The following is a 12391-nucleotide window of genomic DNA, read 5'->3' as shown; positions in this document are numbered from 1 at the left end:
ATGTTAGTAAGGCTGGTATGGGGTGCCTTTCCCAAGTGGTAACCTCTCCATCTGGTTGCTTTAGTTTAGTGACACGCAGAGACAATTTCTGACTTTTTATTTCCTGTCCCTCAGCTTATAGACGGGACCAGAAGGGATAGAAAGAAGCTACCGAGATGAGGAAGAAAGACAAGGACAAGAAAACAGATGGCGACGACCAGGACAGGAGAAGAGGTTGAGGAAGAAGAGGAAAAGATGGATGAGGATGAAGCGGTGGTAGAGGAGGTGGAGAACTGAACCAGAGAAATTGCTCGGCGTGCCAGACATTTGGGGCACATATTACTATTTGTTAGTTCGGTGCCACCAGGAAGATGTTTGGGCAACAACCTCTTGCCCATCAGACCTGATGTTCAGTTAGTCTTCTCCATAGCTGATTAGTGGCCACAGTGGAGAACTGATTCATGACTGGTGAATTGCGTAGATGGAGACGTCCTGTTTGTCTGCAGCCAGCTGGTTACATGGACACAATTGAAGTTTTGCTTTTTCTTAATAAACAAGGAGTAGATGTTTTTTTCTATTTAAAGCCTCATGGATCTTTTCTCCACATTAATAATTTTAATTACGCAGATGCAGATAAGTCTTAATGGGCAATTCTGTCCCATCTTCCCGACCCCCTGATATGCCCCCAGAACATTGGTAGAGGTACTCCGCAGCGATACATCTTTGCTCACTTTTCCTCTCAGTAATTAGAGGTGTGCAATGAACACATGGGAAGATTGCTTACTGATATAAGTGGTAATGTGTGTGGTGGCACAGCACTGAAAATTGAATTGACCTAATTACTTTCACTAGAGAGGTGCGCAATTTGATTTTCCAGTAAGCAGGCAACAGAACTCTGGGAATAGAATTTAGTCAGAGCCGTATAAATTTGTAGAGGGGGAGAACAAGCTCCGTTGGACCAAATGATACAGTCATTGGTTAAAGATGGCTAATCAGTTTGTTTATCACGCCCAGTCCCCTGTCTGACCAAGTAATATAAGATGCCGGGGCTATTGGATGATTTTAAATCTAACCTTTCAAATTGTCTTTATTACTTAATTATTTTAGTCTGTATACCAGACATGATTCTGTGCTGTTAGGCCTTAGGGGTCGATTCAATAATGCGCGATGCAGTGCTCATCCATACTTTGCAATAGCCCCTAAATTGCGTATTTTAATACGCACCCCTATGGCTCTGCAGATTAATATGCAATTTAGGAGCAAAATTGGGGAGGTGATCGCACCTAATTGGATCAAGCAATTGATCTCATGCCCATTGACCATGCCACAAACCTGTTGCATGGTAAGTAGACTGGCAAAGGGAGATGTCTTTGGAATAAGTTCCGGGTCTAACTCAGAGGTTGGAACAGGGTTCCAATCCCGGATCAGACCCCCAGAACTTGCCCCTTTCATACAGCGGCGCCAACCCAGGATATTCCCAAGTCGGCGCCGTTCACACCGGAGCCGGGTCTGCATTGACCTGGCTCTTCCGGCGTTGCAGTGGACGCTTAGAGATGATGTCATTTCCAAGCGCCACTGAAGCCGGCCAATCGGACGGCATGCAGCACAATCCACATCAACCTGGGATAATTTAGGTTGGTGCAGAAGAGGTATAAGCAAGATCTACAGATGCTAAAGGAATTGATGTACCGTTACCTGTGTACCCACAGACTTGTCTGATTACTCGTTTAGCTACATTGCAACTCTGCTTCTTGTTTCTCTCCAATTATTCAAATTTTGACTGTGTAGAAATAACAAATTTCTCCTGCGGTAACCTAGGAGTCTTTTCTTTTTCTTTTTAAAACATCTTTTTATTAAGCGAATCACAATATTAAGATACAGACAAATTTTCAAAGCATTAACAGCTTAAAATATACTTATAATGAAAAAAACTGTATCAAGTCACAACAATATACAGTAATTCAATTTTAAATACAAAAAAAGAAATGACAGAAAACTAGAAAATATCTAGCAGCAACGGTGTGGCCAACCGTCAAATAGAAGAAATAGTAAAAAAATAAATAAATTAGTAGACAAAACCGAAAACAAAAAAGGGGGGGGGGGGAGGATGTTGGGTGGACTCTAGTCAAGAAAAAAATTCCCTCAAACTAAACATAATAAAGAAAGAAAGAACTTTTAAAAGTTGAATGGAGTTAGAATGTTTTGGTGCTCCAGGAGTCTTTTCATCTTATTTGTTTTGCTCCTTTTATGTTTTGGCTTTAAAGTCAAACACAAGGTCTATCTATAAGTAGGCACACCTCCCGTAAAGCCTTTCTGCAGCTATATTACATGGAAATAACGGGATGTAGTCAGGAAACCGATGGTCAAAATACTACCCGCCGGCTTCCCGACTGTCAATCCCCGGCATAGGTTAGGGCTAGGCACCCTCCCGGGAGGTTTAGGGTGCTGAGAGGGGGGTTAGGGTTAGGCACCCCTAACGGGCGTCTTAAGAGAGGTTGGAGCCCGTGTGCACTTCCTGTGCGGGGCCCGCTCCTCTCTCCCCGGTGGCTGGCAGCCAACTGAAGCGGCTGGCCAACCACCGGAGCCTTAGTAGACTCCAGTGACAAGAGTGTACCCGGAGTCTACTGCGCATGCGCAGAACACCGGAAAGTGGCCGTGGTGGACATTTTTCTGGCGTTCTGTGCATGCGCAGTAGAGTCCGGGCACACTCTAGTGTGCATGCGCAGACACCCGACGTGGGACCACGGATAGGTAAGTCTAAAATAATATGGGTGCAGTGTGTACGGTGCGGGGCCCCCCTGGACCCGGGGGCCCGTGTGCCTCACACACACTGCACCCATTATAGATACGCCACTGGCACCCCTGGGGGGAGGTTAGGGTTAGGCACTAGTGGGTAAGGTTAGGTTTAGGCACCCCTAGGGGGGGGGGAGGGGGAGGGATAGTATACTTACCTGCGCTGTCAAAATCTTCACCCATCGGGCTGCCGGCACTGGGATTTTGACCTCATTCATATCAAGCCACAATAATCCAATGATGACAAATCCTGTGGTGTTCTCAGATTTCCCAGGGATACTTTCATGTGGCATCTTTTATACAGTAAGTTATATTCTCAGTTTATACTAGTGATGTAAATTGAGTTTATTTTGCTGCTCATCATAAATGTTTATATTTGATTACATCCAATGACTAAATTTACATTGTCCTTATGAAAGGAGATGATGGTCGGCTGCTAACAGGACAAGTTCCCTCCACTCGGCCTCTCGCCAGTAGTTGGAAAGTGAAAGGACAGATGTACTCACCATAGTATCATGTATATAGTATATCCCCTGTATCATGTATGTCTCCACGGTATCAGCGGTGTCCTTGGCATTGCACCTCACCCACTATAATTTCCATCACCCACTACCACACCCTGGCACTGCACCTTTCCCGCTATAATTCCCATCACCCACTACTACTCCCTGGCACCTCACCCACTATCATTCCAGTCACCCACTACCACTCCCTGGCACTGCACCTCACCCACTATAATATACATCACCCACTACCACTCCCTGGCACTGCACCTTACCCGCTATAATTCCCATCACCCACTACCACTCCTTGGCACTGCACCTTACCCACTGTAATTCCCATCACCCACTACCACTCCCTGGCTCTGCACCTCACCTGCTATAATTCCCATCACCCACTACCACTCCCTGGCACTGCACCTCTCCCGCTATAAGTCCCATCACCCACTACCACTCCCTGGCACCTCACCCACTATCATTCCAGTCACCCACTACCACTCCTTGGCACTGCACCTCACCTGCGATAATTTCCATCACCCACTACCACTCCCTGGCACTGCACCTTACCTCAGGCTTGCCTACCCTCCCGATTTGTCCGGGAGCCTCCCGATTTTCGGGTGCCGCTCCCGGCCCCCCAGAAAGGCAGGCAAGCCTCTCGGAAGTCTCCGACCCTCCCCACCTCCCCCCTGAAAAAAAACAGAAATACCCACAGCGGGGGGCCCGGTGATGCGATTCGCGCAGAATCGCGTCATCGTGGCCCCACCCCCTGCTTCACAATGCCGAAAATCATGGCATTGTGAAGAGGGGGCGGAGTCACGATGACGCAATCGTGCGGCTCCGCCCCCAGTGTGGCACAAAATGCCCGCTCCGCCCCAAATGGCCGGCCCCGCCCCCCGCTATTAGCCGACAATCAGCTCCCTCCCGGAAGGCTGGAGCTGATTGTCGGCAAGTATGCCTTACCTGCTATATTTCCTATCACCCACTACCACTCCCTGGCACTACACGTCACCCGCTATAATTCCCATCACCCACTAGCAGCCCCTGGAATCTCACCCACTATAAATCCTGTCGCCCGCTATCATTCCCTGGCACTGTACTTCACACACTATAATTCCCATCACCCACTACTACTCTCTGTACTGAGATGGTCAATGAATAAGCCCCTGAGTGAGGAGTATTTGTAGTAAAGATGTATCAGAAATGTAACACTCATGCAATCACAAATTAGTTGTGTGGAGACAGCACATTATGACTTTATTTTGCATAATAGGCAGGTACTGTAGCTGATACATGTGGCCCTTCAGTTGAAATAATTGCCCACTCCTGAGCTAAGGCTAATGGTGTTTTTCCTGGGCCACTTTCAGTTCCCAGTCTACCCCTACCTCGAACAGTCAGTGTCTCCTCAGCACGCATCTTGTGCACAGTGTTGCAGGGATCCGGGTGCAGCCTGCTGATGCTGTAGAAAACAGAGGTCATTCTGGCGCCTTTTTAGAAAAGGTGCCACAGGTGTATGGTGATTGGCAGCCCGCCTCAGTACACGATGTGGGCACAGTTTGATCATGAATGCAAGCCCCTGACTGGCACACTGTCTATAGGTGGACTGAATAAAGTGCCGGAAGCAGTGTGAATACAGTCTTTGATTAGGGCAGGCCTTAGGGTGGCTGCAGTACTGTTGGCAGCCTATAGGTGGTGTAGGCACATGGAATGCTGCGTGTTCCCAGGAACAGACAGTTGACACAGGTGCAGGTAGGATGCCAGCTGATATAGGTGCAAATGCAGGGCAGCCCTGTTGGTAGAATGTGGACTGAAGCAGATGCAGAGAATACTGACAAAGCAGGCAGCTGGAGATTGGTACCATGCAGGACACACACACTGTGAGTATGCTCACATGTAAATGCTGATGGTAGCCAGCTGCAGAGTGCACCTGAATGCAGAGGTGTGTAGGCAGAAGCTCTAGTCGAGAGCACTTGAAAACTGCAGATAATGGGCACAGAATACACTGGTAATTGCAGGTGACAGGAGCTGGGAGCCGCTGCAGCCAGGAGCCAGGATACTGATCTCAGGGAGGCTTGTTGTACTGGTAATGAACATGCCAGTAGTGGAGGTTAAATAGGGTGCTCCCAGAGCCTATTGGTTAGACAGGTCAAGTGAGCATGACTGCTGGAATCTGGTAGGCCGATGTAGTCACATTAATCCAAGATGGTGGCGAACATGCTCGGCTGTCGCGGGTACTACCAGATGGGTTTTGTTAGGCTCAGGTGGAGATGTGCCAGCCAGGGTCTTAGGAGCACAAAGCACGACCATAAGGAACACGGAGAGTGATGATATGTCTCTGCTGGACCCGATAATGGGGGCTAAGATCCCGACGCGTGACAGGCACAATGAGGGTGGCCACTGGTGTTTTATATGGCATCTCCCTTCCTTGCTCTCTTTGCTGGCGTGCGAGAGGCCTCGTCACAAGGTGCATCACCAGTGGTCCTCGGCCTCCTTCTTCCTATAATACACAAGTATCAATTAGAGACATAGCAAGTGCATTGTGCAAGGTGATCTTCCTATGTTTACTGACAGTTATCGGGTACATCACAGGACTTTATCATAGCTCAGTACATATAAGGTGATATATTACAGGATATGTTACATACAATCATGTATTCAGGCCACTGGTGTCTGACTGTGAGGGTTGCACACACCAAGCATTTTCTATGTGTAAAATTAGAATGTGAAGTTATGCTGTGACAAATGGGCGTATGCCGCCTGCCCCCAAACCGTCACTCACCCAACGTCATTGGTGTGATCTGTACAATGTGGCTCCTGTCCTGATTGGGGCCTATGTGCATTATTTGGATTTCCTTCCCCCAGGCAATGTATCAGGATATTGCGGCACATAGTCACACTTAGGTGAGTACAGAGAGAGAACTCAGTGGTCTGAGCCCCAGAAGAGTCATTATGTTTCTTACCTTGGCGATGGGGATCCCTCACTTTGCAGATTTCTCCCCCGCACAGCTGTTCGTGCACTGACCACCATCTTGCTCTAGTAGATGGCGGCCGGTTATTCATCCGCTTTAAGTATAGGCGGCATCTCATGCACTGCCACCAGTGTTTCTTCAGTGCTTCTTCTTCTGCATAGAAGTCATGGTAGATCTAAGCACATAGTAGAAATAAAACAAATTATAGATACAAATGGCGACAGCATTTCACTGATTGCATGAAAACTCTCTAAAGTCTCCTGTTCTGTACATAATTACATATATGATAGGGATACGCAGAATAATACAGAATAACATTATGCAGTGTAACATAAGAACGGGCAAATTAACTCCTAATGGGGTATGTAGCCTTATGGTAACGTGTGTGCCAGGCCTAAGGGTCACCAGGAATCCTGCCAATGTCTCACCACATATAGCTGGCTGGTATGTAACCTTATGGTAACGTGTGTGCCAGGCCTAAGGGTCACCAGGAATTCTGCCAATGTCTCACCACATATAGCTGGCTGGTATGTAACCTTATAGTAACGTGTGTGCCAGGCCTAAGGGTCACCAGGAATTCTGCCAATGTCTCACCACATATAGCTGGCTGGTATGTAACCTTATGGTAACGTGTGTGCCAGGCCTAAGGGTCACCAGGAATTCTGCCAATGTCTCACCACATATAGCTGGCTGATATGTAACCTTACAGTAATGTGTGTTCCAGGCCTAAGGGTCACCAGGGCTCCTGCCAATGTCTCACCACATATAGCTGGCTGGTATATAGCCTCCCTTCTCCTCCCCCATACATGGACCCGTAATGACCGACTATGTACTTACAGTAATATTAGCACCAGTCAGGCTGTTTATACGCTCCATCTCTTTCACAAACTGCTGTCCATGATGAGACGTGTCCCTTATTTGGGACACATACAGGAAGGCATGGATCATCTCGTGCAATAAGCTCTGCAATACATCAAATAATGGGCCTGTTATAGTAAGAATGACACAGACTTTACACACTCTTTTTTTGTTAAAAAACGATTGAGGTTTATGTTTCCAGATGATAGGGATACGCAGAATGATACAGAATAACATTATGCAGTGTAACATAAGAACGGGCAAATTAACTCCTAATGGGGTATGTAGCCTTATGGTAACGTGTGTGCCAGGCCTAAGGGTCACCAGGAATTCTGCCAATGTCTCACCACATATAGCTGGCTGGTATGTAACCTTATGGTAACGTGTGTGCCAGGCCTAAGGGTCACCAGGAATTCTGCCAATGTCTCACCACATATAGCTGGCTGATATGTAACCTTACAGTAATGTGTGTTCCAGGCCTAAGGGTCACCAGGGCTCCTGCCAATGTCTCACCACATATAGCTGGCTGGTATATAGCCTCCCTTCTCCTCCCCCATACATGGACCCGTAATGACCGACTATGTACTTACAGTAATATTAGCACCAGTCAGGCTGTTTATACGCTCCATCTCTTTCACAAACTGCTGTCCATGATGAGACGTGTCCCTTATTTGGGACACATACAGGAAGGTATGGATCATCTCGTGCAATAAGCTCTGCAATACATCAAATAATGGGCCTGTTATAGTAAGAATGACACAGACTTTACACACTCTTTTTTTGTTAAAAAACGATTGAGGTTTATGTTTCCAGATGATAGGGATACGCAGAATGATACAGAATAACATTATGCAGTGTAACATAAGAACGGGCAAATTAACTCCTAATGGGGTATGTAGCCTTATGGTAACGTGTGTGCCAGGCCTAAGGGTCACCAGGAATTCTGCCAATGTCTCACCACATATAGCTGGCTGGTATGTAACCTTATAGTAACGTGTCTGCCAGGCCTAAGGGTCACCAGGAATTCTGCCAATGTCTCACCACATATAGCTGGCTGGTATGTAACCTTATGGTAACGTGTGTGCCAGGCCTAAGGGTCACCAGGAATTCTGCCAATGTCTCACCACATATAGCTGGCTGATATGTAACCTTACAGTAATGTGTGTTCCAGGCCTAAGGGTCACCAGGGCTCCTGCCAATGTCTCACCACATATAGCTGGCTGGTATATAGCCTCCCTTCTCCTCCCCCATACATGGACCCGTGATGACCGACTATGTACTTACAGTAATATTAGCACCAGTCAGGCTGTTTATACGCTCCATCTCTTTCACAAACTGCTGTCCATGATGAGACGTGTCCCTTATTTGGGACACATACAGGAAGGCATGGATCATCTCGTGCAATAAGCTCTGCAATACATCAAATAATGGGCCTGTTATAGTAAGAATGACACAGACTTTACACACTCTTTTTTTGTTAAAAAACGATTGAGGTTTATGTTTCCAGATGTGAGTTACACCAGATCGAAAGAGACAAGCACTATACTATGTACTATTAAATAATTGGTGAAAACTTTCACTTGTTACATACAATTTTGTATATTCTGAAAAATGTCCCCTCTTCTCCCCATTATCTCATTCCAATACTTCATTAATCTTAATGTTGTAAATTACTTTGACCCCTATGCATGGTAAGGGGGGAGGGGGGGCATGGAGAGAGGTGTGGATGGGACATGGGGAGGGACATATGGGGAGGTCAGAGGGTCTTCACATCCTAATTTCTATGAAATGATGGGATCCCTAAATATTTATCCCCTCTGAAAACACACCCTATATAGTACCTCTACTAGCTTCCTCCTAGGCAGCTGCTCCAGGATCGGTTTGCTCAACCTAATGAAGCAGATGCCTCCAAACTGCTTTCCCTGGCGGCAGTATCCGGCCATTCTGGGGAGAAAACACAAATCGCACATGAGTAACATCTATGGTCTGATGCAATTACAAACTAGGAGGTGAGAGATGACAATTGAAAGAAGACGCTAACATTAGTGCCCATATAAATATAATAGTTATATGCACCCCACATAGATGGAACCAGCAGTGACTCTTACCCTCTTGAATGAGGTGGACTGTTGCTGCCTGTGCTCCCATTAACTGTACTGTAGGAGAGGAGAAGGCAGTAGTTTTGCCCAGCTGGGTCCCAACGCCTGCTCAATGGAGCTGGTAGGCGCCAGGAGCAGCACATTCACAAAATGATGGCTTCTAGGGTCTGTCTGTATTGGCTGCAGCTCCTAGAAGCCTTGTTGGGCTGACCGAAAGGCTCCCACTTGAAGCACACACTCTGCTAATCACAGCCTACTTTGGCAGTCCCGGGGGGGTAAAAACACCTCCCCCTGGGACTGCCTGTCCTGTGTGTGATTGGCAGATAGCGCTTCCAATTGGAAGCTACTTCCAGTCACAGAGTAGCCAGTGCAGTCACTGCAACTGGCTCACTGAGGTAGTGGATTTTACTGGGGGGAGTTGTGGTAAAATCCGCCACTGGATGTGACTGATGGCAGCCCAAAGGTGGGAAAAGCAGAAGCACTTGTTTTGGTTCTCCTGAAAATTCAAAATTTGTTTTTGCCATATGAAAAGTGTTGTCATGGGGCCCGGGGCCCCTAGACTCATTAATAACACAAACGCAACACACTGACAGCCGAAAACCTCTGCAGAATTGCGCTGTGCCTCTTCATGCCTCATCCTCATGGTCATAGGCTGGAGAAAGATCTGCTGACTCAGAAGTCACATAGAACCTGAGTATATAGCGCGTGACATTTATCTTACATGAAACCCCCACTGCTCAGTTATTATGTAGGTTGGAGGGACGCACATACATGTAAAAAGATGTCCATCACTAACCTATAAGTGTAATGTGTACCAGGCAGCCACTTACAGATCTATATCTTATTATTATTGTTATTATTAACCATTATTTATAGGGGACTATATAAATAACTGTTAACTGTTAATAAATAAGAATATCTTATAATAAACTGATCTGACAGTATCCACACTCACAGCTTCAGCCTAGAGCTCCACGCCACGTGTACATCAGCCAACTTCCCTCCGAAGAAAGCGTTATTGAACTCGGTAAAGAGTTCCTGGATATCGGGGTTGGGATCTATTGACTCCCAAGCCTCATCCACTATCGATAAAGACTCACTAAAACCTCCATCAAACTCCTCAGTGTAGTCCTGCGCATTCAGTCCATCATCGGCCTCCATCTTCCTCCTTTGCCTAGAACTGATGGCTTAGTAACTGTCAGGTGCTTTGCATATAAGCCACAGCGCACGTGTCGCAATGGCTGGGTTTATGATGATTGTGCGGGTCACAATGGCCGGATGCATGATGCTTGGGATGTTACTAATACCCATCCATCCATCTCTCCCTCCAGGTATTACATCATTCCATAAGCAGATTTAAACTTACACTAGTGTTTGTTTAAGCATAATCAGCTAAAATAATAGTAACGTTTGAGGCAGAATATTGTCCTTTGTCAAGAATGCTCACAGAAGTCCGTAGGCTTCAGTAGCCAACCAACTCCATCTAATAAAAACCTATGGGGCTGCTGCGGTGTATATATATTAGACAGTATAATGGCCCCACCCCCACCTGAGAGCTCTCAGTGACTGTTAGACTGACATACAGTGAGGCCCTGCCCCACCCCAGAGCTCTCAGTGACTGCTAAACTGACATACAGTGAGGTCCCGCCTCCATCCCAGAGCTCTTAGTGACTCCTAGACTGACATACACTGAGGCCCAGCCCCCATCTCAGTGATTGCTAGACTGGCATACAGTGTGGCCCCACCCCCTCACAGACACAGCCAGCAGCACTGCCTGGATGCACAGGACTGGGGCGGACATGTATCAAACCTTCTGCAGAGAGGGGATGTTTCCCATAGCAACCAATCAGTTTCTAGTTAGTATTTATCAAGTATATTCTATAAAACAATTGATAGAAGCTGATTGGTTGCTATGGACAACTTCACTCTGTGGAAGATTTGATACATTCAGAGTGCTAAAGAAAAATTTTTAATGTAAAGTCTTGTTTTCAAACAAATATTTATATTACATTGTACCAACCAGACATATGCGTGTCCAAATCAGTGACTGTGTCTTTTGACACTGTTGGCCATGCTTAGACAGGAATTCTGCGCTCCATGGGGCTGATTCATCTGAATCAGGCCCTTGTGTCTAATAATTGTAAGAATAATTTTGCGCTCCAATGGTCAGCCCTACTCTTACAGTCAGCCCTGGTCTATTGGGCAGCTGGTCAATCAGATTTGAGGGTGGGGCTTAACAGGCAGCACCAGGGGGCAGAGCGATTTTCCATGTCAGCGCCAGGTAAAAACATTGACTGGCTCTGTATCTTCGATGGCATGGAATCATTGGATCTCCGCTATCAATCGCAAAACTATCAACCATAGGTGGTTATCCATCGATGGTTCGTAATTGTCGATGGCCATCCTTAGTCTGCAGTACAAGCAGAGTCTTTCTGTACAGAAGAGTGCAGACACTCTGGGTGGTATTCAATTTGGAGTGAAAAGTCTGTGCTTTTCGCTCCACATTGGAGGTTTGGACGGGGATAAAGTATCGTGTGCGTGCCCACTTATCCCCGTATTCAATTTAAAAGGTGCAGAATCGGGACCCGGCGAAAATGTCTCTGGCGAAAATTTTCGGGATTTGATCCTGGTAAACCCCAAAATATGTCCTGACATGGGGAATCACTATGGGTACCCCCATTTTGGCCTTCTGCATATTGTTGGGGTTTTAAAATGGCCACGGCAGGTGCATAAATGCGGCTATGAAGAAGTGGTGAATAGCACTTTGCTATTTGGGGGGGGGGGAAATAACTATTCCCACTGAATTTGGGATACATGAAAATGGGTGCAAGCATATTTTTAAGTCCCTAAAGTAGTTATTAATAATTCTGCAAAAATGCACCTGCCGCTACCAGCCGCAATGAAGAAACACCTGCCGCTTATTTGGAAGACCCTCTGGAATTAATTTAGCTACTTTATGGGGGAAATCAATTCAACGCGATGTTGAATAGCTGTGGGAAAGAGCTCTTGCAGCTGTTCAATTCACCACGCTGGTTGGGCGCGCTAAGGATTTCTTCTCCCACCCCCCTGGGGATGCGGAGGAGAAATCCGACCCAAGAGCCGGGCGCGCAGCTATTTTTCTGCTTAGCGCGGCGCTACAGCCGCACGCCCGGCACTTTGGTCAGAGAATGCCGGTTAACGCGCCTTAACACCCTTG

General features: G+C 46.8%; 1 protein-coding gene across 1 annotated transcript; it reads right to left on the bottom strand.

Moving 5' to 3' along the window:
* Nucleotides 1-5674: 5674 nt before the first annotated feature.
* Nucleotides 5675-10356, bottom strand: LOC148478123 (DNA-dependent metalloprotease SPRTN-like). The gene is made up of 5 exons (XM_088455920.1): nt 10151-10356; nt 8938-9040; nt 8381-8506; nt 6230-6413; nt 5675-5766 (listed from the first exon to the last, which is right to left on the bottom strand). The coding sequence occupies exons 1-5, from the start codon at nt 10354-10356 to the stop codon at nt 5675-5677; spliced, it is 711 nt and encodes a 236-aa protein (XP_088312046.1).
* Nucleotides 10357-12391: the final 2035 nt, after the last annotated feature.

Source organism: Taudactylus pleione, unplaced genomic scaffold, assembly GCF_031769625.1.
Source record: "Taudactylus pleione unplaced genomic scaffold, aTauple2 ptg000678l, whole genome shotgun sequence".
NCBI classification, from domain to species: domain Eukaryota; kingdom Metazoa; phylum Chordata; class Amphibia; order Anura; family Myobatrachidae; genus Taudactylus; species Taudactylus pleione.
This window is presented reverse-complemented; position numbering and strand designations above follow the sequence as displayed.

Coding starts and splice junctions, on each gene's coding strand:
- LOC148478123 (XM_088455920.1), bottom strand. CDS start 10,356: ATGGAGGCCGATGATGGACTGAATGCGCAGGACTACACTGAGGAGTTT. Junction 8,507..8,937: donor CTAGGAGGAAGCTAGTAGAG/GTACTATATAGG, acceptor GATGTATTGCAG/AGCTTATTGCACGAGATGAT. Junction 5,767..6,229: donor GAGGGATCCCCATCGCCAAG/GTAAGAAACATA, acceptor TGTGTATTATAG/GAAGAAGGAGGCCGAGGACC.